The 27,725-nt window shown below is 44.6% G+C and overlaps 1 protein-coding gene across 4 annotated transcripts in view; it reads left to right on the top strand.

Annotated features, from left to right (window-relative positions):
- Positions 1-1,269: 1,269 nt before the first annotated feature.
- Positions 1,270-27,725, top strand: part of LOC145355302 (phosphatidylinositol 3-kinase C2 domain-containing subunit gamma-like) — a 232,168-nt gene continuing 205,712 nt past the window's right edge. The window contains exons 1-3 of one of the 4 annotated variants that reach the window (XM_080207238.1): positions 1,270-1,469; positions 3,001-3,080; positions 27,120-27,725. The exon at positions 27,120-27,725 is cut by the window's right edge and continues 643 nt beyond it. In XM_080207238.1, coding sequence (XP_080063364.1) covers positions 27,187-27,725 — 539 coding nt within the window. In that variant the 5' untranslated portion in view covers positions 1,270-1,469; positions 3,001-3,080; positions 27,120-27,186. Of the gene's footprint in view, positions 1,470-3,000; positions 3,081-7,255; positions 7,600-27,119 lie in introns of those variants that run through there. The other 3 variants (XM_080207240.1, XM_080207237.1, XM_080207239.1) reach the window with 3 other exon arrangements.

The following is a 27,725-nucleotide window of genomic DNA, read 5'->3' as shown; positions in this document are numbered from 1 at the left end:
GTGTGACAACTAGAGGATTTTCACAATAACTTCATTGCAATGTTAATGTAAGCCTATTTGTGATAGTGAAAAGTAAACTTTAAACTGTTAAAAGGAGGCTTGACAAGTTGCATATTTTGTTATATGATACATACTGTTAGCACTGTGCATCAGTGGTGGAGAGAGTGAATATTGAAGGTGGTGGGTGGGATGTGAATCAAGCAGGCTTTGTTCTGGACAGTGTTGAGCTTCTTGAGTGTTGTTGGAACTGCAAGCAAGTGGAGAGTATTCCATCATACCCCTGACTTGAACTGTCTAAATGGTGGACTGTCCTTGGGGATCCAGAATGTGAGTTCCTCACACAGGATTCCTTGCGTCTGACCTATTCTTGTAGCTACGCTATTTACATGGCTAGTCTGGTTGAGTTTCTGATCAATGATCAGGGACGCAATGGCCTAGCGGTATTATTGCTAGACTTATTAATCCAGAAACTCGGCTAACGTTCAAGAGACCTGAGTTCAAATCATGGCAGATGGTGGAATTTGAGTTTAATAAAAAATATCTAGAATTAAGAGTCTGCTGATGACCTTGAAACCATTACCACTTGTTGGAAAAATCCATCTGGTTCACTAATGTCTTTTTGGGAAGGAAATTTGCCGTCCTTACTGGTCTGGCCTCCAGAGCCACAGCAATGTGGTTGACTCTCAACTGCCCTCCAAACACAGCCAATAAATGCTGGCCAGCCTGCAATGCCCATATCCGACATATAAATAGAAGAAATGGTAACCCCCAGGAAGGTGATGGTGGGGGATTCAGTGATGGTAATGTTGTTGTTTTGATGTGGAGATGCCAGCGTTGGACTGGGGTAAACACTGTAAGAAATCTCACAACACCAGGTTAAAGTCCAACAGGTTTATTTGGTAGCAAATGCCACCTTGTAAGCTGCTGTGTGCAAGATGTGTGAATGAAGAGAAACCTGTTCCAAATTCCAAAAGGAGGAGGAGGAGGAGACAATGTTGTGGTTTTTGTAAATTCTGAATAAATACCTGCAGGTAGGATCAGCAGTCTAGTTAAATCTGGTTCAGCTGAATTTCTGGTTTGCTTATTGAGAAATTGATTTTGACTGAGATTTGCGAGGAATGGTTTTATGTTTTGTTCCAATGCCGCAGGGCACTAGCTGTCGATGGAGCCACATTGAGATGGTTTTGCACTACATTGTTTCCACACTCTTCTGGTCAATACTATGCCAACAATGAGAGTTTCAGCCAGTTATTCAGCATGTTGCAAAGTACCACTCCAGTATCTAAACCTGTTGTATCTCTTTCCTGACTAGGTGATGCTTACTGGAAAAGAGCCACTTCCACCTACGCATCACCAACAAATCTCTTGGTTTTCAGCTCGTGCAGGTATGCTCCATTTTAGTTTCTGTTTTAAACTCCTGGAGATTAAATGAAAACTCTCAAGTTCCTCACTCCTGTCAACTGAAAAAGGTAAATTCATTCAGATTATACAAAGGTTTTGAGAAGTCAATAAGGACTTATTAAACTGAGCTGTAGTTTAAGTATTGATCAGAGAGCTTCTGTCAGCTGTAATAGTCAGGAAGCTAGGAATAAAATAAACACATAAGAGAGGCAGAAATCAGTATTCCAAACTGGACTTTGGCATGTAGCACTAAGAGGCGCGGTGTGTAATCTGTTTGATATTTATATTACAAAGGGTTTTTCACAGACATGCGTTGTGGACTTATTTGCACTGGACAAAGTGTGAAATCAATGTCCCCAACGTTCATGCATATCTTGAGTCCTTCTACAAACCTGCGACATTTATAATAAAAAGGAGCCAGGCAGTCATCCTCGATACCAAAAGGATTAAGTTAGTGAGAGACAGAGTGTGAAACAGTGGAGAAGATAGGAAACCAAAAGGGAAGGAATAGATTTGATTTGGTTTGTTATTGTCACATGTACACAGTGAGAAGTATTGTTTCTTGAGTGCTATACAGACAAAGCATACCGTTCATAGGGAAGGAAAGGAGAGGGTGCAGAATGTAGTGTTATGCGGTGTAGAGAAAGATCACCTTCATCTAAGGTAGGTCAGCAGGTTCAGAGGGATGAAGCAGCAGTTACGCCAATATATTTTGTTCCATTTGAAGATACGTATTTTTTACTGCTCGCCTCCACTGTTTTTACAAGCAGCCTCATTTCCATGAGGTTGCGCACTAACCAGTGTCTATTTGCATTAGTCACTCTCAGAGCAGATGAGTTGGTTGAGACAGATACCTCGCAAATGCTGAAACAAGAGTTCGTTGAAGAGTTACAAACAATTCACATGGGTCAGAGAGGGAGAGAGAGGTCCTGGTGTTCCCAGATTTAGAGTCTATTTTGTGCTAGGTCCTCAGGCCTTTGAAGGGCCACCAGCTTGAAAGTTGTCGAAACAGAGCAGGAGAGGAGTGGCAAGGTTGGGGGGGTGAGGGAGAGGGAGGTAGTGGTGGGATGGAGGATCCTGTTTGTACAGGGAGTCTGCCCTGCTATGTCCCCAAGGTGCTGAATGGCTTGAGATAAGTACATGGCATCGGAGACTTTCTTGATATTCATGAACTTAATTTGACTGACAGGTCAGTCACTGCAAATGGTTTAGAATGGGTCAGCTTTGATTAACCGGAAAGTGAGCAATATCAAGCTGTCTCCCTGTGTCACACTATGATTTATTACGACAGGTATCTATCCTTCTATCTCAGCTCAGGCTGCAGAGGAAAAGCGTGGGTATAACTCACCCTCCCTCAGTCAATAGTTCAGCACTACTCACAGGCTATGGGTACTGGTAAACATCCATGGAAGCCTGATTTCAGCCGTAGGTTTAAATTTACTTGACAGATGAGCGTACAGAGTAATATTGGAAGTTTTGGCACATTTATTACTTTTAAGACCAGTTTAAAGCTCTGGTGCAAAATTAAATGTTTTAATGAACCAGTGATATCGGTACTGTTTACTCCTGCCCTTCTCTAATGATAAATTTGATTGACAGCTCACAGTTGAGGTACACATAGCTGGTTGCGAATTAATTAAGACGAATCTGGAAATACGAAACAGTTTGCACTAGATTCGGTGAGTTTATCTGATTTATTGTTTGCACTGGGCATGCTGTCTCACGGGTTAACTTTGCACAGCCATATTTCTGTTGACTGGAAACCTGTCGAGGGAGTGTGCCTTTCTGCTCGGAAAGAAGCTTTTCAGAATGTCAGGATTGCAAAGCGGAGCCAAACAGATTCCTGTCAGGCAAGGGAATCAAAGGTTATCAGGAAGAGATGGGAATGTGAAACTTGAAATGAAAGCAGACCAGTCACGATCTTATCAAATTGTGTAGCAGGCTCGAGAGGCTGAATGGCCAACTTCTGCTCCTGTTTCTTTTGATTTGATTTATTATTGTCACATGTATTGGGATACAGTGAATCATAGAACCCTGCAGTGCAGAAAGAGGCCATTCAGCCCATCGAGTCTGTACTGACCACAATCCCACCCAGGCCCTACCCCCATATCCCTACATATTATACCCACTAATCCCTCTAACCTACACATCCCTGGACAGTAAGGGGCAATTTCTTAGCATGGCCAATCAACCTAACTCACACATCTTTGGACTGCGGGAGGAAACCGGAGCGCCTGGACGAAACCCACGCAGACACGAGGAGAATGTGCAAGCTCCACACAGGCAGTGACCTGAGCCGGGAATCGAACCCAGGACCCTGGAGCTGTGAAGCAGCAGTGCTAACCACTGTACTACCGTGCCGCCCTAGTGAAAAGAATTGTTTCTTGTGCACTATATAAAAACATACAGTTCATAGAGTACATAGGGGAAAGGGAAAGCAGAGGATGCAGAATGTAGTGTTACAGTCATTGCTAGGATGTAGAGAAAACATTATTGGAGATTTTAAGAGAGGTAGAGTTAAGATTTAAGAGCATAGAACAGGAGTAAAAGATAGAATAGAGAGTTTGCTGGGGATAGCTCGCAAGAAGATGTCACTTTCCAGTATTTTATGTGGTTGTACGAACCAGCATAGTTTGTATGAACCAGAAGCGGAAAGCCCATTAAAAACCAACCTCCACACCCCACTGTTGCTCTCAAACCCTCTTCTGCCATAACCCCTACCCTTCTGCCATAACCCCTACCCTTCTGCCATAACCCCTACCCTTCTGCCATAACCCCTACCCTTCTGCCATAACCCCTACACTGTGAAGCCCTTCCTGTCACCTCTCGCCCCTGGCCGAAGACCCAGCAATGATCCTAGGTCTCGGGTGGGTGTAATACAAGCAGTGACCACTGCTTCCCCTGGGGCCCTGCTGTTCAGTAAAACAGCCGGCCTCTGATCAGCCGATAGTTCTCGATAGTTTGGACTTCTAGCCCTGGGGTCTTTGATCCTGGCAGAATTTCTGCTGCTCGCTTGTAAAGTGCCTGAACGAAGCAGGCCTTCCCAAAAAAGAGGCAATGCCAGGCTCCTGCTGATTCTCCAGCTTGTGGTTGGTCTTTTTAGGCTCCTAATTTATGCATGTTTACAGAGTTACCAACTCTTGTTGGATACATTCCTGGAGGTGTCATCACATGACCCCCCTGCCCCCACAATTCCATCGTTGGTTGCCCGATATGTCCATGCCCATGGTGCATCACATGGCCACACCAATCAGAAAATGAATAGACTCTCCACTGTCGGTTAATAGCCCTTTTTCCCATTGTATCTATTTTTACAACTGGTAAATGGAAATGTTCAAACGTTCTGTGGCCCCGATGATTTTCTCGCTACGTTGCTCCCAGAAACTAGTCTTCAATTCTGGGAAACCTGAGTGCAATCCAGAAGGATGGCAACGCTCGAGGCATCAGAGGTAGAGAATGTGCTGGTGCTCACCAGAGAGTGAGAGAGAGAGAAAGGAAGAAAAATAGCTAGTAACTCGGCTCACAAAGGAAGAGGGAGAGGAGTCCCAGCTCAGCAGGCCAGGAAGGAGACTTTGCAGTAATCCTGAACCGTCTGAGAACGGAATCACTGAGCTGAATTGAAAGCAGAAGCCAACCCTGTTCGACAGGTGGCGGGGCCGCTCCCCAGAGCTAATGAACAAGCCACTGTCAAAACCATTGACCAATTGAGGGTGGCAGCACTCCCCTACCCCTTCGCCACCCCCGCTCATCAGGCACGGCAACATCACTGCTAATGCTGGCCATTGCTGAGGCTGCAGTATGAAGGGGAGGGCATCTCCATCACGAGACAAGCTCGGAGGTGAGCTAAGTTTCACTGAGGGTGGTGGGGCCTTGCAGGCAGGCTTCACTGACCAGGTCAGATGCCCTATTTTAGCAGCAGAGCTTTAGAAGTAAGGATGACTACTGTCTCTGGCAGGGAGGAGGGAGGGGAGGGCGTGGAGGTGGGGAGGGGGGTGCTTCTGCCAACCTTAAAGTGGTTATTCACCCCCACCCCTCTGCCTCCTCCCCAGAACCGGGAGCAGTACTGAAGAGTTGTGTTCCAGAACTTGCGTGACCCTAGCCAAGCAGTTTCAGCACAACAACAACACTGGCAATTATCCAGCAATGTGGAAAATTGCTCTGGTATGTCCTGTATATAAAAAAGCAAAGCAAATCTGAGCCAGCCAATTACTGTTCCAACAGTCTACTCGCAACCATCAGTAAAGTGATGGAAGGGGTCATCAACGGTGCTATCAAGCAGCACATACTCAGCAATAACCTGCTCTGTGACTCTCAGTTTGGGTTCTGCCAAAGTCGCTCAGCTCCTGACCTCATTACAGCCTTGGTTCAAACAGGGACAAAAGAGTTAAATGCCAGAGGTGAGGTATAAATGACAGCCCCGCGGCACCAGGGCAGCATTTGACCACGTGTGGTATCAAGGAGCCCTAGCAAAACTGGAATCAGTGGGAATCAGGGGCAAAATCTCCACTGGTTGGAACCATACCTGGCACAAAGGAAGATGGTTATAGTTGTTGGATGTCAGTCATCTCAACTCTGGGACATCACTGCAGGAGTTCCTCAGGCCTAACCATCTTCAACTGCTTCATCCTCTCATCATAAGAACAGAAGTGAGGATGTTTGTTAATGGTTGCAGAATGTTCAGCACCATTCGTGACTCCTCAGATACTGAAGTAGTCCGTGTTCAAATGCAGCAAGACCTGGACAATATCCAGGCTTCAGCCAACAAGTGGCAAGTAACACTCATGCCACACAAGTGCCAGGCAATGATCATTTCCAAAAAGTGAGCTCTAACCATTACTATTGCTGAATCTCCCACCATCAACATTCTGGGTTGACCAGAAACTGAACTGAACTGGCCATATAAATATTGTGGCTACCAGAGCAGGTTAAAGGCTAGGAATCCTGTGGCAAGCAACTCACTCCCTAAAGTCTGCCCACAAGTCAGGTGTGTGATAGAATACTCTTCACTTGCCTGGATGTGTGCAGCTCCAACAACATTCAAGAAACTCAACACCATCCAGGGCAAAGAAACCCATTTGATTGTTACCACAAACATTCAATCCCTCCACTTCCAACACACAGTGGCAGCAAGAACTCACTAAGATTTCTTAAACAGCAACTTCCAAACCCACAAACACTACCATCGAGAAGGACAAGGCAACAGATATCTGGGAACACCACCACTCAGAATATTCCCTCCAAGGCACTCACCATCCTGACTTGGAAATATATCACCGTTCTTTCATTGTTGATGGATCAAAATCCTAGAACTCCCTTCCAAACAGCGCTATGGGTGTACCTACACCTCCAGGACTGTAGCAGTTCAAGAAGGCAGCTTACCAGCACCTTCTCAAGGGCAACTAGGGATAGGCAATAAAAGCTGGCCTAGCCAGTTTTGCCCATATTTTGCAAGATGAATTACACAAAGGAATAATCTCCGCTTCCTCACATTTGCTCGGGGCAGTGGGATAATTGTAGCAAAACCCCCGTGTGCCCAGAGACTGAGGGCAGAATGCCGACACTTACTAATCATCTAAATGGCCGCAATGAAGGAACTGACGAAAGGAAGTGTCTATGAATATAATTTAATTGTTTGAACACAGATTTAAAAGTACATTCAGCAGCAGATCGGGTATCACGGCTCCACACTCACCAGATGGGGTGATGTCAGATTCTGCTTCAGTCAAATAACAGGTGCAGGAATACTGAAACAGAAACCCATTGCATTCCTGTTTGTTGGATATTCTGTCACATGGTCACTGTGACCTTGGTAGAGCAAACACACTAATCAATTGAAGTTTAAGCTGTAGTTTACTCTCAGCTGATGTATTGAATTGGGAGCGGCAATTGCACACTCCAGTATTCCCTTGCAGAATGTTAGAAATTTGTTTCTCCTGTATTTCTGCTCAGCACGGAGCGGGAGCAGAGACAGCTCCAGACTAAAGGCCTCTGATTTGATTGTTCTAATCCCGTGGCTGACCGTGGGCTTCTCTGGCCTGCTGCTATCCCCTGAAGCAGACCAAGCAAGAAAAAGATTTTCACCACACTTTGAAGAATGGTTAGAACAAAGGAAATTAAAAGTTTGTCCCTCGGAAGACTTCTTGTCACTTAATGAACTTTCTGGGAGTGATTAAATAATTGATCCGCAACTACTTATTGGTGAGTGGCAAACACAATGGCAGCGAGGATGACTCTTGTATCGAGGATTGTTTGAGCTGGAATTCATTTCAGCACAGCCCTAATTTATGTAACAGCCTAACTGGCCTGCTTTCTGTAAGTAGGCATATCTCTTGTATATCATGTATTATAAAGCGGAGTTGATTCCCTCTCTGAGAACAAACACCTAACCACTCATAATCTGTTAGAAGTGTGTGAGAAGTAGTATGCTCTGTTCTTCAGCAACTTCTACTGGTTAAATCAAAATAACTACCTGAGACTCTCTCTGTAAAATCAATAAGTAACACATTATTTATCTAACTCATAGTGAACAGGTTAACTAAACTATTAGCAAACTGAATGAAACATAATTCTAATGGGATGCTGTTCAGATAAATACAATTCCTACTTACTAACAAAAAAAAATAGAGTTGTAGTCACTCTCTAAATTGCAATCAGGTTTGTCGTCTTACCAAATATTCTGTCTTCTTTCTTTACTATCTTCACTGTTGAGATGAGGCTTTCTTTTAAGACATAAATGAGCTGTGGTAGAGAGGAGTTGCTAGGTATTTGATAAGAGAGGGGATTAAGGGTTATGGGGAGAGGGCGGCAATGTGGAACTGAGCCACGACAGATCAGACATGATCTTATTGAATGGCGGGGCAGGCTCAAAGGGCTAGATGGCCTACTCCTGCTCCTATTTCTTATGTTCTTATGTTTATGTTCTTTCTCCCTCTCTTTCTTTCTTTCTTTCTCTCTCTCTCTCTTTCTAAAGCTGTGAACTGTGACAGTTGTTCTTCTGCCACTGCTCCCCACCCCCTCCCCCCTGCCGTCTCTTTTACCCCCTGATGACATACCAACATCCTCACAACAGGATTGGTTCTCCGGTTACCAGAACATCAAATTTAAATCTAATAGGCTGCTGGTGGCTAAGTGCCTAGTTTAAACTGGATTGACTAAAATTCAAAGAGAGCCTGTTGTCTTGGCAACACTACTGCTTGGCCTGTGATATAATGTTTCAGTCTGTGTACTGCAAATGAACCTGCGTTTTTTTTTAATCTCTAAGTACAGCGAAAGCACCACCTTTTAAAGGGACTATAGAAACACTAACTTCACAATACATCAGAGAAGAAATTTAGCGAGTAACAGTACATTGGGAGCTGAACTGTTTTATTTCCATTGTCAAGCATTGTTAAACTATTGAATATTTTACTAACAGTTGGGAATCAGGTGGTAAGCTTCTTTATTTAAAAAAAAAGAATAAGTAGATGAGAAAGAGGAATATAAAAGGATACAGGGAAGCAGGACTAGAGTTGACGTTCCCAGCTGAGGAGCACAATAATCTCCTGCACTATCATGTTTATGATTTGAAGTCTGGCCTCTTTACAGCTCAACCCAGTCAAGAGTTCCTTCCCCAAACACAGACCGAAGTAACAGAAATGCAGGGTGGGTCTGTCGACTTTGTGAATGTGACAAAGGGGTTAAGATAGGTTGTGTGAGACGATGGGCTATTTGGTTGATACAGACAACCCTTACAGGTCCAAAATGGCGCTCATGGTGACCGCCCACATTTTCGGGGTGATTCGTGGAAGACCCCGTGCGGGAATTTTCCGACAGTTCACGCCGGTAGGATTTTCCTGTCCCGCTGCAGTGAACGGGGATTCGGCGGGGTGCCAAATTCTCTGCCTTTGCCGCCACAGGAGCATGGCGTGAGCGGGCGGTAAGATCGCGTCCCACGTTGTTAAGGGTATCAGCACTGAATGGCTGACGAAAATATGCAGAACAGGTACATCACGATGTTAACCAGCGTGTAACATTCCTTCGGTGCCAGTGGTGTGACTCTGAAGCTGGGTCCTCCAGCTCACAACTTCTCTTAATCTCAGCAAGCCGAACAAACTTGGGGCAACAGGAGGGGAGTTTTCCACAAGGCACCGTCAACTACTTTTCTGGTTTCCACCGGCTGTTGCTTTGACTGTGCAAGTGTCTGGTGCGTTCTGTTTAACGTCCACAGTGAGCGATGCGGCAGGAGCTAAATTAATTCATCTGCTGACTTCAAGTATCCTGTACAAATGAATTGCCTCCAAGCATGGGGGCATGTGCAGGCATTCTTCCTGGCTCACAGCTAGACTGGAAAGTGACCTCCAGAGGAGGACAAGATACTAAGCAGAGGGCGGAGGAGGGGAGGAAGGGTTCGCAAAGAGTTTTGCCATACCGAAGATGTTCAGAGAGCGATTTCCCCTCCTGAGTCTCAGTGAGGTGCACTGTGCGAAAAGAGGCCTGCATTTCGGGCAAAAACTCCTCACTGAAACCCCCCCAGCTGCTGCAGTTGGAACTGGAACCTCAGAACAAAATCATAGAAGAGTTCTTACAATGCAAAAGGAGGCCATTCAGCCTATCGAGTCTGCACTGATTGGTTGACAGAGTATCTTACCCAGGCACTCTACCCTGCACCATCCCCAGAGCCCCATACATTTACCATGGCTAATCAATCTAACACGCATATCTGGGGACACTAGGGGGCGATTTAGCATGGCCAATCTTCTAACCTGCACATCTTTGGGAGGAAATGGGAGCACCCACAGGAAATCCACGCAGATACGAGGAGAACGTGCAAACTCCACACAGACGGTGACCCAAGGCTGGAATCGAACCTGGGACCCCGGCACTCTAAGGCTGCCACCATGCCACCCCGAGTTAACAGAGTAAGGACAGCACCCAGTTAAGGTGATCATGACCATGAACTTTTAAGTTTGTTTTTTTTTAAAACATAGGCTGGAATTCTGATCTCGCCCAAGGCTGGGATTCCCCAGTCCCGCTGCTGTGAATGGTGTTTTGGCTCAGGCCAAATTTTCCATTCCGGGTGGCAGGGCGTGTGGAACCAGACAATTCCAGCCATATTCACTCACGGGCTGGTGGGCCTTGCTGCCAAGTTGGGCATTTGTCAGCCATCCCTAATTTCCCTGAAATTGAGTGCTTTGCCAGGCATTTTGGCACGGGTGTTGCTCTGTTGACTCACAGTGCCAGGGGCCTGGGTTCAATTCCTGGCTTCGTTCACTGTCTGTGTGGAGTTCACTCCTTCTCTCCGTGTCTCCACGTGTTTCCTCTGGGTACTCCGGTTTCCTCCCACAGTCCAAAAGATGTGAGGGTTTGCCATGCTAAATTGTCCCTTAGTGTCCCGGGATGTGTAGGTTAGAGGGATTAGCAGGGTAAATATGTGGGTTTCAAGGCTAGGCCCTGGATAGGATTGTTGTCAGTGCAGACTCGATGGGCCAAATGGCCACTTTCTGCACTGTTGGGTTTCTATGCATCAGAGGTGGGTTAAGAGTCAATTTCATTGCTGTGGGTCAGGAGTCACATCTTGTCTGGCAGATTGGTGGAAGTCCTTCCCTCAAGACATTAGTGAAAAGATAGGGGTTTCACAACAATCAATGATAGTTCCATGGTCACCATTCATGAGACTTGTTTGTAGATTTTGGTAATTGAATTTAAATTTCACCAGCTGCCATGGTGGGATTTGAACCTGTGCCTCTAGAGCATCAGCCTGGGCCTCTGCATTACTGGCTCAGTGATATTACCAATATGCCACCACATTACCAATCCGTCTGCATCCTTCCATTTGGAATTGGAGACATTTGTAAGGTCTCGGAAGCTGCTGCCCACTCTTAAATAAGGGAGGTCATTGATATTCTCTATTCAGTGGTTAGCACTGTTGCCTCACAGGGACCCGGATTTGATTTCAGCCTTGGGCAACTGTCTGTGTGGAGTCTGCACATTCTCCCCGTGTCTGCGTGGGTTTCCTCCAATTGCTTCAGTTTCCTCCCCCAGTCCAAAGGTGTTCAAGATAGATGGATTGGCCACGATAAATTGTCCCTTAGGATCCAAAAATATGTACGTTAGGGGGATTGGCCATAATAAAATGCACAGGGCTATGGGGATAGGATGGAAGGGAGGGCCTGGGTAAGATGCTCTTTCATTGACCTGTTCAGTTTCGATGGGCCAAATGGCCTCCTTGTGCAGGGTGGAAATGTGGACCCTTGTCACCACAATACCAAAAAAAAGCAGGTATGGCATTAGCTTTGTCACTCCCAATTAGGAGCAAGATGAGAAGCAAAACATTTTCTGATTGGACGGCAGATGCCCTAAATAGAGGAGAAAGGCTCCAGCTCTCGCTACAATAGTTCGATAAGTTTTACTAAAAAGTTGAGTTCTTGGAGAATTATGAAGGATGGGTGATGTTTGAAAGGATTAGGAGACAAGTTGGCCAATCCATGGAAGAGTATATCATGGATTTTGATAGGGGCCATAAAAAGCTAATGAAATTTAATTTGGCGATTCCAGATACAGGATTGGCCTTTAAATTGTTGGACTGTGCACGCCTGTCGCATATGGATGCTCTCTTAGTAATGACTGGGATACAATTAAGGGGATCAGAGCTCCTCTTCAAAATGGCAGCATCATTAAAAACGTTTTTCGGGAAACAATCCTTCTCTGCCACCTTGTTCAATACAGACCAGAATGCCATAGCACCCAGAACAGAGACTCAACCACGTGCCAAATGATACACAAAGGTCTTTAAACAGAGACAGTTATGGTTAATAACAGATCTAGTGTTGAAGATGGTTATAACCGATTTGAAAATGGGGAGAGAAGGCACGCATGGGAAACTGATAGATGGTGTTTAAGTCGAAGGAATGCTAGAAGGATTGCTGTTCCCAATGCGATTCCCCATACCCCTACATTGTGAATTGCCTGAAAAGAGGAAATTGTGTCTTTGAAACCACATGTGACATGGAAACCAACAGCGATGAGGATAAGGACCAGGAGGACATTGTTTTGCTGACAGAAAAGTTGAGCCCTGTCATGAGCGCCCTGACACACTTTCAACTGTGCTGTTTTAGAGAGTGAATGTATGTCCACTGTCTTGGCCAAGATTGGCTAAGTTGTTACTTCGGGTCTCCTGATCATAACGACCGAAAGAAAGTAAAAGAACATGGTAGTTCCACCTGCTTTAGATTTGGAGGTGACAACACTCCAACATCCTCCAAAAGGGAGATACTTCCCTGTAGGATTGTGGGAATCAGTTTATTTATAAGTACAGATGTAATTTGCAGTGATATACCTTTGTTGTTAAGCAGGTTTGCGATGAAGAAAGCTCAGATGACCATCGATTTGAAACAGGATAAAGCTTTGGTATTTGGGAAATCTTTGGCTCTACATTTTACAAGATCTGGCCATTATAGTCTTCCTTTAGTGAACCGAAATTATTAGAGCAAAGGATTCGTGACACATTAGTGTCGCTAACAGACAACAGCCTGATGGACAAAAAGATGATTACTCTAAACGCCATAAGAAGTTTGATCATCCAGCACCACAGAGACTGAGAGCACTGCTGCAGGGTGCAAGTGTGCTGGACAAAGGATATAATCTCATAGAACAAATATCAGGCCAGTGTGAAAGTTGAATAAAATATAGAAGGATACCCTGCATCCAATCATGAGTCTACCATTAGCACGAGATTTCAATGATGTAGTGGTGATGGATCTAAAGATATGGGACAATGATAAAGATGTCGATCTATTGCGCCTTGTGGACATGGCCACCCAGTTTAGCACATCCATGATGATTTACAGCAAAGATAAAAAGACCATTATAGATAAAATTATGACCCATTGGATTGGAATAGGACTGGAAGCACTGCCGAAATTTGTGACAGACGATGGGGATGAATTAGCAAATGATGGATTTCAGGATATGTGTGAAAATTTAAATATTGTAGTAATGCACACTGCAGCAGAGAGCCCATTCAGCCATGGCCTCTGTGAAAGGAATCACGCAGTTAGAGATGACATGTTGCATAAAGTTTCGGCAGAAAAACCGGGCTGTAAATTTCAGGTTGCATTAGTATGGGTAGTGCACGCACAACATTCTTTACAGATGGTGGAGGTCTTTAATCCATACTAGTTGGTATACGGGAGGAATTAACAGATGCTCTTCCAGCTCTAGGAGGGACAAGCGTAAGCTCCACATATTCTGCATACTTAAATGCTATGCAGGCAGAGAGAAAGGCCTTCATTAAGGTTGAACAAGAACAAAGAAAATTACAGCACAGGAACAGGCTCTTCGGCCCTCCAAGCCTGCACCGACCATGCTGCCCAACTGAACTAAAATCCCCAATCCTTCTGGCAACCATATCCCTCCATTCCCATCCTATTCATGTACTTGTCAAGACGCCCCTTAAAAGTTACTATCGCATCCGCTTCCACTACCTGGCAACAAGTTCCAGGCACCCACCACCTTTTGTGTAAAAATCTGTCTCATGCATCTGTTTTAAACATTACCCCTCACACCTTAAACCTATGCCCTCGAGTAATTGACTCTTCCACCCTGGGAGAAAGCTTCTGACTATCCACTCTGTCCATGTCTCTCATAATCTTGTAGACTTCTATCAAATCTCCCCTCAACCTCCGTCACTCCAGTGAGAACAAACCAAGTTTCTCCAACCTCTCCTCATGGCTAATGCCCTCCATATCAGGCAACATCCTGGTAAATCTTCTCTGTACCCTCTCCAAAGCCTCCACATCCTTCTGGTAGTGTGGCAACCAGAATTGAACACTATGCTTCAAGTGCAGCCTAACTCAGGTTCTATAAAGCTGCAACATGACTTGCCCATTTTTAAACTCAATACGCCAGCCAATGAAGGAAAGCATGCCAAATACCTTCTTAACTACCTTCTCCACCTACATTGCCACTTTCAGTGATCTGTGTACCTGTGCACCCAGATCCCTTTGCCTATCAATACTCTTAAGGGTTCTACCATTTCCTGTATATTTCCTGTCTGTGTTAGACCTTCCAAAATGCATTAACTCACATTTGTCCAGATTAAACTCCATCTGCCATCTCTCTGCCCATGTCTCCAACTGATCCATATCCTGCTGTATCCTCTGATAGTCCTCATTGCTATCTGCAAATCCAACAAGCTTGTGCCGTCCGCAAACTTGCAAATCGAACCAGTTACATTTTCCTTCAAATCATTTATATATATATAATACAAACAGCAAAGGTCCCAGTACTAATCCCTGAAGAACATCATTTGTCACAGCCCTCCATTCAGAAATGTACCCTTCCATTGCTGCCTTCTGTCTTCTTTGACTGAGTAAGAAGTCTCACAACACCAGGTTAAAGTCCAACCAGTTTATTTGATAGTAATCCCACAAGCTTTCGGAAACGGTGTTCCTTTGTCAGGTGTGTGGAAGGTTCTTTCTATTTGGGTTAGGAGATGCACTAAGGGTTTGATATTTCTCTGTGATCTGTATTGCTGAAGTCTGGCTGTGTCTAGTTAAAGACAGTAAAAAGTCTGACAACACCAGGTTTCAGTCCAACCAACTTATTTGATAGTAAACTCACTAGCTTTCAGGTTAGCCCCTTCGTCAGGTGAATGGAGAGTTCTGGCCTCAGACAGAGCATATAAAGCACAGACAGTTTACAGATTACTGATTAGAATGCGAATCTTTACACCTAACCTGCTGTTCAAGTCTTAAAGTGGCCGACAATGTGAGTGGAAGGAGCACTGATCACAGGTTAAAGAGATGTGTATTGTCTCCAGACAGTACAGTGAGTGAGGTTTTGCAAACCCAGGCAAGTCACGGGGGTTACAGATAGTGCGACATGAACCCAAGATCAAGATCATGTCGCACTATCTGTAACCCCCGTGACTTGCCTGGGTTTGCAAAACCTCACTCGCTGTACTGTCTGGAGACAATACACATCTCTTTAACCTGTGATCAGTGCTCCTTCCACTCACATTGTCGGCCACTTTAAGACTTGAACAGCAGGTTAGGTGTAAAGATTCACATTCTAATCAGTAATCTGTAAACTGTCTGTGCTTTATATGCTCTGTCTGAGGCCAGAACTCTCCATTCACCTGACGAAGGGGCTAACCCGAAAGCTAGTGAATTTACTATCAAATAAATTGGTTGGACTGAAACCTGGTGTTGTCAGACTTTTTACTGTGTTTACCCCAGTCCAATGCCGGCGTATCCACATCATGTGTCTAGTTAAAAGCAGATCCAGCAATGTTTTACTAGAAGGCTAAAGGAAAAGTAGCTGGAATTATTGTGATGCAAGTGGATGATGATTTCCTATGGGGTGGCATAGAAGAGTTTGAAAAAAGGATAATTGAGAAGCTGAAAACAACATTTAAAGTCAAGAGTCAAGTAGCTGGTGCTTATCAATACCTTGCTTTTGATATCCAACAAAGTACCTCTGGTGTAACAATGAGTCAACAGGGATATCTAAACAGCATTGATCCCATTTCCATTACCAGAGAAAGGTCAATGGAAAAAGAGGAATGGGCCAATGAGAAAGAAAGGGAATTTTTGAGGACTATGATAGGACAGCTAAATTGACTATGCACACAAACAAGACTGGATGGGAGCTATACTGTCCTAAAGCTCAGTAATATGCCAAGGTGTGCCATATTCACAGAGATCTTGCAGGCTAATAAAACATTTAAAAAGGTAAAGTGAGAGGAATATGTAATTAAATTCCCAGCACTGGAAGATATGAAGTTGGTTGTGTTTAGTGATGCTTCATATGCCAATCTATCAGATGGACATTGAAGCTGTGCTGGATTCATAACATTCCCGGTAGTAAGGAAGGAAAATATTGCTCTTGGTCTGGGAAGCAAAGAAAATAAAAAGGATAGTCAAACGGACATTGGCAGCAGTGGAGGCTGTAGATATGGGAATATATTTGCCTGATACGTTAACAGAATTATTTTTTATGGGCACATGAGGTAAGAAAGTACCAATGTTCACTCAACAAGAAGTGTAACAGAGAAACAACTCAGAATGGATTTGGCCAGCATTAAACAAATGCTGGAAAACAAGGAAGTTTCTAAACTTAACTGCAAATCTACAGGTATCCGACTGTTCTACAAAAAGGTACTAGAAAGTTATTAAGAATACCGGAGGATGGTTGTCTTAAATTATTTTCAGAAAAAAAATTAAAATAAAGGGAATTTGTTACAATGTGATAACTTTGCATTGGATGTAATGTGACCAATGGTAACAAGTTGTAAGGGTCAGCTGACCGAGTAAACCATGGAGCCTATTACAGAATGATGTGATGATCAGCTGACCAGCTGCCTCACTATAAATAAGACTCTGTTGGGAATTGTGGAGAGCTTGGAGGGGCCCAGGGTGAGGCTCCAAATTTGGAGGAATGAAATTTCTTTATTGAACCCTTTCTTTGATTTATAAGTTGGAGTAAGTTTTGTTATATTTTTCTTCTCTGAATTTGAAGAGTTCCTTCTGAAGAAACAATGCTCAGTACCATTTGCAGCTCCTCAGACACTGAAGCAGCCCATGGTCAAATGCAACAAAATCTGGACAGGCTTGAGCTGATAAGTGGCAAGTAACATTTGTGTCACACAAGTGCCAGGCAATGACCATCACCACCGCCCCTTGTCATTCAATGGTGTGACCGTCACTTCATCCCCCACTGTCAACATCCTTGAGGTTACCATTGACCAGAAACGCAACTGGACTTGCCACATAAACACACTGGCTGCAAGAACAAGTCAGAGGCTGGGAATACTGTGGCAAGTAATTCACCTCCTGGTTCCCCAGAGCCTGTCCACCATCTACAAGACACAAGTCAGGAGTTCAATGGAATACTCCCCACTTGCCTGGATGGGTGCAGCTCCAACAACACCCAAGAAGCTTGACACCACCCAAGACAAAGCATCCTGCTTGATTGGCACCACATCCACTCCCTTAACCATCGATGCTTAGTAGCAACAGTATGTATAAAGATCCTTAGACAGCACCTTCCAAACGCATGACCACTTCCACCTGGAAGGACATGGGACCATCGACTGCACGCTCCGCTCCAAGCCGCCCACCATCCTGACTTGAAATTATATCACCATTCCTTCGCAGTCGCTGGATCAAAATCCTGAAATTCTCTTCCTAATGGCATTATGGATAAACCCACAGAAGATGGACTGCAGCATTTCTAGAAGGCAGCTCACCACCACCTTCTCAAGGGCAACGAGGAATAGGCAATAAATGTTGGCCAACCAGCGACGCCAATGTCCCATGAGTGGATATACAAAAAGCATCCGTGTTCTCAGGGCTTGACTCCTGGCAATAACCTATCTACTATCCGCTTCCATTATCTTTGTCATATATGTCCAGAGAGTCTCTTGGCCCCCCTGGAGGTACAAGATATCTTTTCTTTTCACCTTCTCTATCAAGGCCTCCAGATCAGTGTCAGAATCCTAGGAGGCTGATGTCTTCTATATTGTGATGATCTTAAATGTTTATCAGGTCAGATTCATTTCCAGACTCCCAGTGCCTGCTGCAGCAATGATACATGTTCCCCTTGAAGAATTGCAGGCTTACTTTAAGTAGTGCTTAGCACTCATGATATTGCCCTTCTGCTGATGTGTCCTGGCAGTGAAGAGGACAGTTAGAACTGTCTGGATGGCGAAATCATTGAAAGGAACAGGCAACATGAAGTTGGTTTGCTGCCTGCATCACGATCAACGTGCAAGGGTTTAATCACACGTCACAATCCCTGTGCTTTCTTTTGGCCGCACTGAATTCAGTCTCCGTCGACACTTTTGGGTGCAAACCTTTATCAGAAATGGAAATATTTGCTAACCGAGTTGGACACAAAAGGGGCGAGTTAAAAATAAATAATTGGACAGGGCAGTCACAGACAGAAAGTGAAAATCACTGCAACCCCCAAGCTGGTGAGGCCACACCTGGAGTATTGTGTGCAGATTTGGTGTCCTTGTCTGAGGAAGGACATCCTTGCTACAGACGGAGTACAGCAAAGATTTACCAGGCTGATTCCGGGGATAGCAGGTCTATCGTATGAGGGGAGATTAAGCGGATAGGATTGTGTTCATTGGAATTTAAAAGAATGAGGGGGGATCTCATAGACACCTGTGAAATTCTAACAGGATTGGACAGTGTAGATTCAAAAGGAATGTTTCCATTGGTGGGGGGAGTCCAGAACTAGGGGTCGTAGTTTGAGGATAAGGGGTAAACCTTATAGAACTGAGGTGAGGAGAAGTTTCTTTAACCAGAGAGTGGTGAATGTGTGGAATTCATTATTTCAGGCCAAAACATTGTGTGATTTCAAGAAGAAATTGGATATAGCTCTTGGGGCTAAAGGAGTCAAGGGATTATGGAGAGAAGGAGGGATCAGGATATTGATTTTGATAATCAGCCACGATCATAATGAATGGTACATCAGGCTCGATGGGCTAAATGGCCTCCTGCTTCTAATTTCTATGATTCTATGATTAAATGGCAAACTAAAATTTCTAATTTTGTTTCCATCGAGCTGCTGTTTTTCCCCTATACAGATCCCTCTCATGCATCTTCACCGTTTAGCTTTGTGTATTTTTCTGATAACTCAACACTGCTTCCCTAAGATGATTTTTTTTTTACGCTTTCACATAAGCCCAGATTTCACTATTCTGTAGTTTTAAGATTAAATCAGCCCAATAGCTTCCTATGATTGGGCTGTCTGTTTCTGTATATTCCTCTTCACTTTTTTTGTGCAACTCCAGTAAGTGGTTGCTTATCTTTCACTTTTCATTTGAGGCAAAGATTTCTCCCTCCAGGCATTAATCTGACTTTTTTTCTCTTTACAAGTGCTGGCGCTGTGTCTCCCTAACCTTTTCTATTCCGGTCTTTGCCTGAAATTTTCCAAAACTTTCTCTTCAAAAGCCAAAAGACAAGCTTTGGGAAACGGCCAACGTTTTACAAAATACCATTGCCTCCTTGACTTCAAAGCATTATCTTAACCAAAAAAAAAGCTTTTATTTGTTACTGTTTGGAATGTGTTTCCTCCATTTTATAAAGGCCAGCTCAGCTTCTATCATTTAGGAAGAGATGCACACACACACTCCCACACATCAATGGACACATAGGGGGTAACGTCTGAGCAAAAAGAAAGGAGGGTTAGGAATTTTGGAAAAGTGCTCAGATGAACTTCCTTGGCAAATATCTTCTTGTTCCAAGCAGAAAGGAGACATTGCTGGGCCTGGTGTTGGGGAATGAGGAAGGCCGAGTGGCTGTGTGGGGAACATTCGGGTAAAAATGATCATGGTATGACAAGATTTGGATTATGATGGGGAAGAGCATGCAACAACCTCAAGTAGAGTTTCTAAATTAAGACAGGGCTATCTTCAACAGAATAAGGTGGAGTATCTAGTCAGTAAAGCCAGACCAATCACAAGAGAAATGGTAACCGGATAATGGATTATGTTTAAAAAGGAGACGCTTCAGGTACAGGGTAGGTACGTTCCAACAAGGACAAAAAGTAAGGCAAACAAAGCCAGGGCTCCTTGGATGACAAGGGAGGCAGTGAATATGAGGAACCAAACAAAAAGTTGTATGATGCTTGTTGGGTGAATTCTTCAAAGAAGTACCAAACACAATGGTTGGAATTTTCTGGCCATTCCTGCCGGCAGGAATTCCGGCCCCACTGTCGGTGAATCCCTGCCACGGGTTTCCAGATCTAGGGGATGCATACAATGGGAAACCTCATGGACAGCGGTAGGACCAGATGACCCTGCCACTGGCCAATGGCGTGTCACCTCCGCCACCAAAATATCACGCCGGGGGGGGGGTCACGGAAAATCCCACCCAATAAGTTGAGAAGGGAAGTGAAGAGGAATGTAACACTGGCAAGAGGAGAATATAAGAATATGGCTGTTAACTTAAAAAGGAATCCAATGATCTTCTTGTGGTTTGTATATGGTTAGTGAATTGTAAGAGGCAGGATATATTTTGTTAGGGAAAAAGAGGGTGATGAATGCTTTGAGATGCCGAGTGAAGCTGGAATTCACTACTTTGTATCCATGGGCCAGATTATCCAGGCCCCCCTGTAGTGTGTTACACAGGGATGAGGTGACCCATCATTGGCTGGCAGTGGAATCTCCTGGTACCATCGCTATGAATGGGATTTCCCATTGTATTTTCCCCCCCTCTGCAACCCTGAAATCTGTAGTGAGGGGGTTTAGCTTTCAGCAGCACCGGAAGATCCCACCTATAAGAATGGCCAGAAAGTTCTGGCCAGTGTCTACTGAGAAAGAGAATGGGGAAGAAGTCTTTATGAAAGTGGAAAAGCTGGAGTTGCTTTCAAGGAAACAAGAGACTGAGAGGAGACTTGATAGTTGTACAAGATGTTTTAAGATTTTGGGTAAAAGGTTAAGGGGGAGGGAAGAGGAAGTGAGGAAGAACCTTTTTATGACCAGAACTGTCTTTGAGGGTGGTGGAAATAGACATGTCAACAATTTCAATAGGAACTTAGGTGGGCACTTTTGGAAAATAAACTTTCAGGGCTGCAGGTGTAGGACAGGAGAATGAAACTGCTCCACAATGAGCTAGTATAGGCTCAAAAGGCTGAATGGCCCACTCCTGTGTGCTAATAAGATCATAAAACTATAAGATATAAGAGCAGAATTAGGTCATTCAGGCCACTGAGTCTGCTCCACCATTCAATCATGGCTAATAAGTTTCTCAACCCAATTCTCCTGCCTTTTTCCCATAACCCTTAATCCCTTTACCAATCAAGGACATATCTTTCTCTGTCTAAAAGACATTCAATGACCTGTCCTCCACAGCCTTCCACAACTTCACCACCCTCTGGCTGCAGAAATTCCTCCTCATCGCAGTTTGAAAGGGTCTCTTTACTCTGAAGCTATGCCCTTGGAGCCTAGTCTCTCCTACTAATGGAAACACCTTCCCCAAGTCCACGCTATCCAGGCCTTTCAGTATTCTGTAAGTTTCAGTGAGATCCCCTCTCATCCTTCTAAACTCCATCGAGTACAAACCCAGGGACCTCAAACACTCCTCAAGCTTTTCATTCCTGGGATCGTTCTCGTGAACTTCCTTCCTTCGATAACGGGACCCAGAATTGCTCATAATCTCTCTGGGACAGCACGGTGGCACAGTGGTTAGCACTGCTGTGTCACAGCTCCAGGGACCGGGGTTCAATTCTTGGCTTGGGTTACTGTATATGTGAAATCTGCACATTCTCCCCGTGCCTGCATGGGTTTCCTCTGGGTACTCTGGTTTCCTCCCACAGTCCAAAAGATGTTAAGTGCGTTGACCATGCTAAGTTCTCCTTCAGTGTACCCGAACAGACGCCGGAGTGTAGCGTAGCAACTGGGGGATTTTCACAGTGATGTAATTGCAGTGTTAATGTAAGCCTACTTATGACACTAATTAATAAATGTTAGTGATTTCAGCAGGCTGCAATCATGCTGTCAATGTTTGGCGTAGTTGGAAATGGCCAGGCATTTTAAGATATGTCTAAAGATAAAGGCTGTGTTTAGTTTAAGTACATGCACACACTGCTCTGGTTGATCCCTTGGCAGTGATGAAGTCCGCAGCTGTGCGTATATGCTTCTGGCAAAACTGTTTAACTTAAACCTTGATCTGCTGCTTGGTGTGGACCCGCAGTGATGTACTTTATTTCTCTGTCGCTCTGCATCTTCTCCTGGGGGCTGCTGGCTGGCCAGTCCTGCTAGTTTGCCAATCAAGTGACATGATCTTGAGTTGAACCTGACCACAGGGGGTGGCCACCCTTTTCTGAGCAGTAAAGCAAGATCGATTCCGACACAACGACACAGCCGTCAGCCTCAGCGAGGTGTCGTTTTGGTTTAAGACTCCCACTGTCAGTGACATGTCTACGCAGCACGCCTGCACCTGATTGCAATAAATCTAGGAGCCGTCAGCAACTGTTCCCCAAGGAACGCTCATTCCCCTGTGGTTCAACTTGCCCCTGGTGCAGCTCTTCCTCTGTGATTAACCAAGCAAGCCATACTCCCCTCGGTCTCTGGTTATGGGCAATCATCGCCGTCACACCTCTAAAAAATGGAGGGAAATGGGACTGAGCAACATAGAATTGAATAGAAACTACAGCACACAGGCAGGCTGTAAAGATGCACTTTCACTACTGAGCACAAAAAGCTCATAAGAATTGCACAACAACGTCAGGGTTATTAGCCAGCTCCCAAAATACCTCTTTGTCTCAGATCGTCCCTCCCCTGGGGTTATTCCACACTGTAGGCAGAATTTTCCCATCCCGCCCACCTCGGGTATTGTAGCGGGGGTGGAGGGTGGGGGGAGGGGGTCGGTGGTGGTGCAGACCATGCAAAATTCCATTGACCTCAGATGGAATTTTCCGGTCTTGGGGTGAGCGCAGCTGGAAAATCCCCTGAGTCGAGATTGGTTGCACAGGAGATTAAACTGAGGCCATTGCTTCTCAGGACTGAGAAGAAAATAATAGCCCTCGGGCTGGTTTGAAGCTCCATTTCTTATTAACGTACAGCTTTAATAAGCTTACTCTGCTGTGTTGCCCTGCAAGGGACAATCACCACACCGGCTCAACAGGTTTCTGTTCCATCTGATCCTGCCCCCCTCTGTAATCCATTTCACTCAATCAGCAAATCATTCCATTCCTTTCTTCCTCATGTTTTTACTGATTCCTCCTTTACGTATCTTTGCTCTTCACCTCAACTACTCCTCGTGGCAAAAGTTCCACATTCTAATCATTCCCTAAAGATATTTCTCCTCAATTCCCTCTTGGATTTTTCAGTTACTATTTTATATTTATTGCCTCCAGTTTTAGACATCACACAAGTGGAAACATCTTCTCTACATCTGCTTTATCAAAGCCTTTTCTTTTAAGTTTACTTATTAGTGTCACAAGTAGGCTTACACTAACACAATGAAGTTACTGTGAAGATCCCCTTGTTGCCACACTCTGGCACCTGTTAGGGTACACTGAGGGAGAATTTAGCATGGCCAATCCATCTAACCAGCAGACTGTGGGAGGAAAGCGGAGCACCAGGAGGAAACCCACGCTTACACGGGGAGAACATGCAGATTCCACACAGGCAGTGACCTGAGCCAGGATTCGAACCTGGGTTCCTAGAGCTATGAGGCAGCAGTGCTAAACCACCGTGCCACCCATATCATCCTACAAGCCTTTATTAGGTCATTCCTGAATCTCAGAAAAGAGGTTTAGCCTGTGTGGTGCGCAAGGAAAAATGAGAATCAATATTTGGCAAATATCATTGAACAAGGAGTAGAATGAGTTATGAGAAAATTATAAATTGGTAACCAATATGACAGAGGGAAAATACATACCTTTATGTATTAAGTGTAGGATCGAACCTCAGACAGATCAGAAAGGACAGAGTGGAAATAGAAAGACCAGTTTTTCATTGTGTGAGCACAGCCTTTGACTGTGCCACGTTTTGTTTCCTCATATCCTTTAGACAGAGACCCTTAAATAGGTTCTCTTCATGGATATAAATTATATGAGTATCTCAAAAAAGCTGTACATTAGTAGGAAATGAAGCTTCAAACCAGCCCGAGGGCTATTATTTTCTTCTCAGTCCTGAGAAACAATGGCCTCAGTTTAATCTCCTTCACTGGGCAGATGTCAGGCAGGAGGCTGTTTAAAATGGAGCAGGGGACTTGCCTATTCCCACCTCTGACTAACTGCTATTTAACTCCATGAGTAACTCCAAGCTCCACTGCAGGAATATTGCTGCCCCTTACCCTGGCTGGTAAAATCTCAATAGGTGTGACTGGTCTCTTCCGCGTGCCCCCAACACCACTCTCCAATTCCCAGCCTCACATGCATGGATCGCTCATTGAGTTGAAATCGAGGTCAAATTTGGGTAAGTAATTTTGGGAGATTTTACCTCGATCAAGTGTTACCGACTTATTCTATTCATTTGTGAGACATGGCCAATGTATCTAACCAGCATGGCTTTGGCCTCGTGGCACAGTGGTTAGCGGATAGCACGGTGGCACAGTGGTTAGCACTGTTGCCTCATAGCTCCAGGGACCCGGTTTCGATTCCCGGCTTGGGTCACTGTCCGTGTGGAGTTTGCACATCCTCCCTATGTTTGCGGGGGTTTCTTCTGAGTGCTCCGGTTTCCTCCCACACTCCAAAGATGTGCAGGTTAGGTTGATTAGACATGCTAAATTAACCCTTAGTGTCCCAGAATGTGATAGCTTGGAGGGATTAGCAGGGTAGCTAAGTGGGGATAGGTCCTGGGTAGGATTGATGTCAGTGCACACTCAATGGGCCAAATGGCCTCCTTCTGCACCGTAGGGATTCTATGATAATTTTATTCCATGAATGGCTGCCACTGGCTGGCCAGCATTTACTGCCCATCCCTAGTTGTCTGAGGGCAGTTGAGCATCAACCATATTGCTGTGGCTTTGGATTCACATGTAGGCCAGACTGAGTAAGGATGGCAGATTTCCTTCCCTAAAGGACATTAGTGAACCAGATGGGTTTTTCCGACACTCAACACTAGCTTCACGGTCATCAGTAGATTCTTAATTCCAGATTTTTTTAATGAAATTCAAATTCCACCATCTGCTGTGGCAGGATTCGAATCCAGCTCCCTAGATCATTAGCTAGATTAATAGTCTAGCAGTAATACCACTGGACCATCACATCACCCTTGTTACTCTTTCCTTTGGAGCACAGTGCTCAAGTCATCAATGAATGTCAGAACATCGATGATTCTGAACTCTGTTCCGCTGACCTCAGTGGGTCCAAAATGGAGGTTAAACAGCGCAGACGCTATTATTTCTGAAAAACAGAAAATGCTAAATAAACTCTGCTGCATTTGTGGGAGAAATAAAGTCAACGTTTTGAGTCTAAATGGCCTTTCTATAGAGCTGAAGAAAGGTAGAAATGTGAAGAATTATGTAGGAGGAGAGGTGGATGATGGGGCAGAGTAGAGAAATAGGGATAGACTGAAGCAAAGGAGAGATTGACAAAGGTATCTCAGATATACCCTCTTCTGATGTTTCAGTCTGAAATACTGTCCTCCACTGAATAAGGATTAGGAAATGCCTCCACATTTTGTTAGAAAATATATACTTGAGTATGAGCTGGGTTTAATACTGAATGAATTGGGGCAGGATTTTCTCAGTTAATGGTCAGGTGTTGGGGAGAGTTATAAAACAAATAGGTCTAAGAGTACAGGTTCATAGCTCATTGAAAGTGGAGTCACAAGCGGACATTGTAGTGAAGAAGGCATTCCTTCATTGAAGGTATTCAATGAAAGAAGGCTTGCTTTCATTGGTCAGAACACTGGATACAGAAGTTGGCGTATCTTGTTGAAGTTATACAACTCATTGGTAAGGCCACACTTGGAAAACTGTGTGCGGTTCTGGCCACCCTATTATAGAAATGATATTATTAAACTAGAAAGAGTGAAGAAAAGATTTACTAGGATGCTATTGGGACTCAATGGTTTGAGCTCTAAGTAGAGGCTGGAAAGGTTGGGATTTTTCTCCTGGAGGGTAGGAGGCTTAGGGGTGATCTTATGGAGGTCTATAAAAGAATGACGGGTATAGATGAGGTAGATAGCCAATGCCTTTTGCCAAAGGTAGGGGGATCTAAAACTAGAGGGCGTAGGGTAAAGGTGAGAGGGGAGAGATACAAAAGAATCCAGGGGGGCATTTTTTTCATTCAGAGGTGGTGAGCGTCTGGAATAAGCTGCTAAGGGTAGTAGTAGAGGCAGGTACAATTTTGTCTTTTAAAAAGCATTTAGACAGTTACATGGGTAAGATGGGTATAGAGGGATATGGGTCAAATGCAGACAATTGGGACTAGCAATGTGGTAAGAACTGGGCATCATGGACTAGTTGAGCTGAAGGGCCTGTTTCCATGCCGTTAACCTCTATGACATTGCACAAGTCTCCCAAGAGGTGAGACTAATATTAAATTGACATAAAAGCAAATCACTGCGAATGCTGGAATCTGAAACAAAATTTAAAAATTTTGGGAAGCCTCAACAGGTCTGACAGTGTCTGCGGAGAGTGAACAGAGCCAATGTGAGAATAGAATCAACTTGAAATGTTAGCATCTGTGGAGAGAGAACAGAGTTAACCTTCCGAGCCTGGATAATCCTTCATCAGAGCCAGGCTGCTCAGACTCGAAGCATTGGCTCCCTTCTCTCTCTCACAGAAGCTGTCAGACCCACTGCAAATTTTAAATTAATTACCTTTTGGAAATCTGTTATGAAAATCGAAATAAAATTTGGTTCATTGAATATATGGAGCGGGATCTTCCCTGTTCAGCCAAAGGTGACCCCCCCCCGCCATCCCATCTCCCTGCCACAAGTTCCACGATGGCGGAACAGGCAAACCATTCCACAAATCTTCCAGTCCCGCCAGCGGACAATACTGAGCTTCCTCCAGCAGCGGAAAATGTGCCTTGGGGGAGTGGGGGTGGCAGAAAATCCTGCCCGTAGTATTTTTATAGGTTTAAGGTTCTGAAAGACTTGCTGAATTCCAGTAACTAAGTCTGCAACTGATCTACTTTGTGAAATAGAATTACATATTATAGTCTGAAATCTAGGGTGAAACCTTGGAGCAATTTATTGCACCGCTAGTCACTTGCACTTGTAAATGTTATTCCGTCGAATTTACTAACAAAACGTCCTTATTTTTCAGGTTATTCTGATTTAATTGGGACATTCGTATTCCTGGGGAAGGAATAGCAAGGAAGGAACATTTTAGAATGGAGTTTCCAGGCACTGGATCTTTTCCAGCTCATCAGCAGTATCCTGCTTTTGATCCCTCCGTACAGGTTCCATATGGCTGGCAAACAAATTGCCTGGAGATGGGAAGTGGCAGTGCCACTAATGACGTACATCTGATGCCCAGTCCTGAGCAGTACCAAGGGACAATACCACCTGTTAAGCCAGTGAATTCAATGCCTCCTTATCAGATGCCCTGTCCACCTCCCCCACAAGCCTTTCCTGATGATCAACATAACAAACATGCAAGGGGCATGCATAGAGCCAATAGTTGGCATCCTAGCCTGATGAACCAGGAACCCTGGGCATCAGTTGGCACAGAAAATGTTAATCATTCGAAACCCCAGGCGGAACGCTCTTGTGGTTGGCTTCATGGTTCAAAACAAGCTTCGTTTGATGAAAATTTACTCCGATCTCAGGAACATGCTGAAGTGGCATACCCCAGCTGGATGGTACCAGAAATGCTGCAAGAATCAAGTGCCGTCCAGGCACCATATGCCAATCGGCCCCCATATCCAGT

Source organism: Carcharhinus amblyrhynchos, chromosome 19 (genome assembly GCF_965287045.1).
Source record: "Carcharhinus amblyrhynchos chromosome 19, sCarAmb.v2.hapA, whole genome shotgun sequence".
Lineage (NCBI taxonomy): Eukaryota > Metazoa > Chordata > Chondrichthyes > Carcharhiniformes > Carcharhinidae > Carcharhinus > Carcharhinus amblyrhynchos.
Note: the sequence above shows the minus strand (reverse complement) of the source record. Positions and strands in the feature narration are given on the sequence as shown.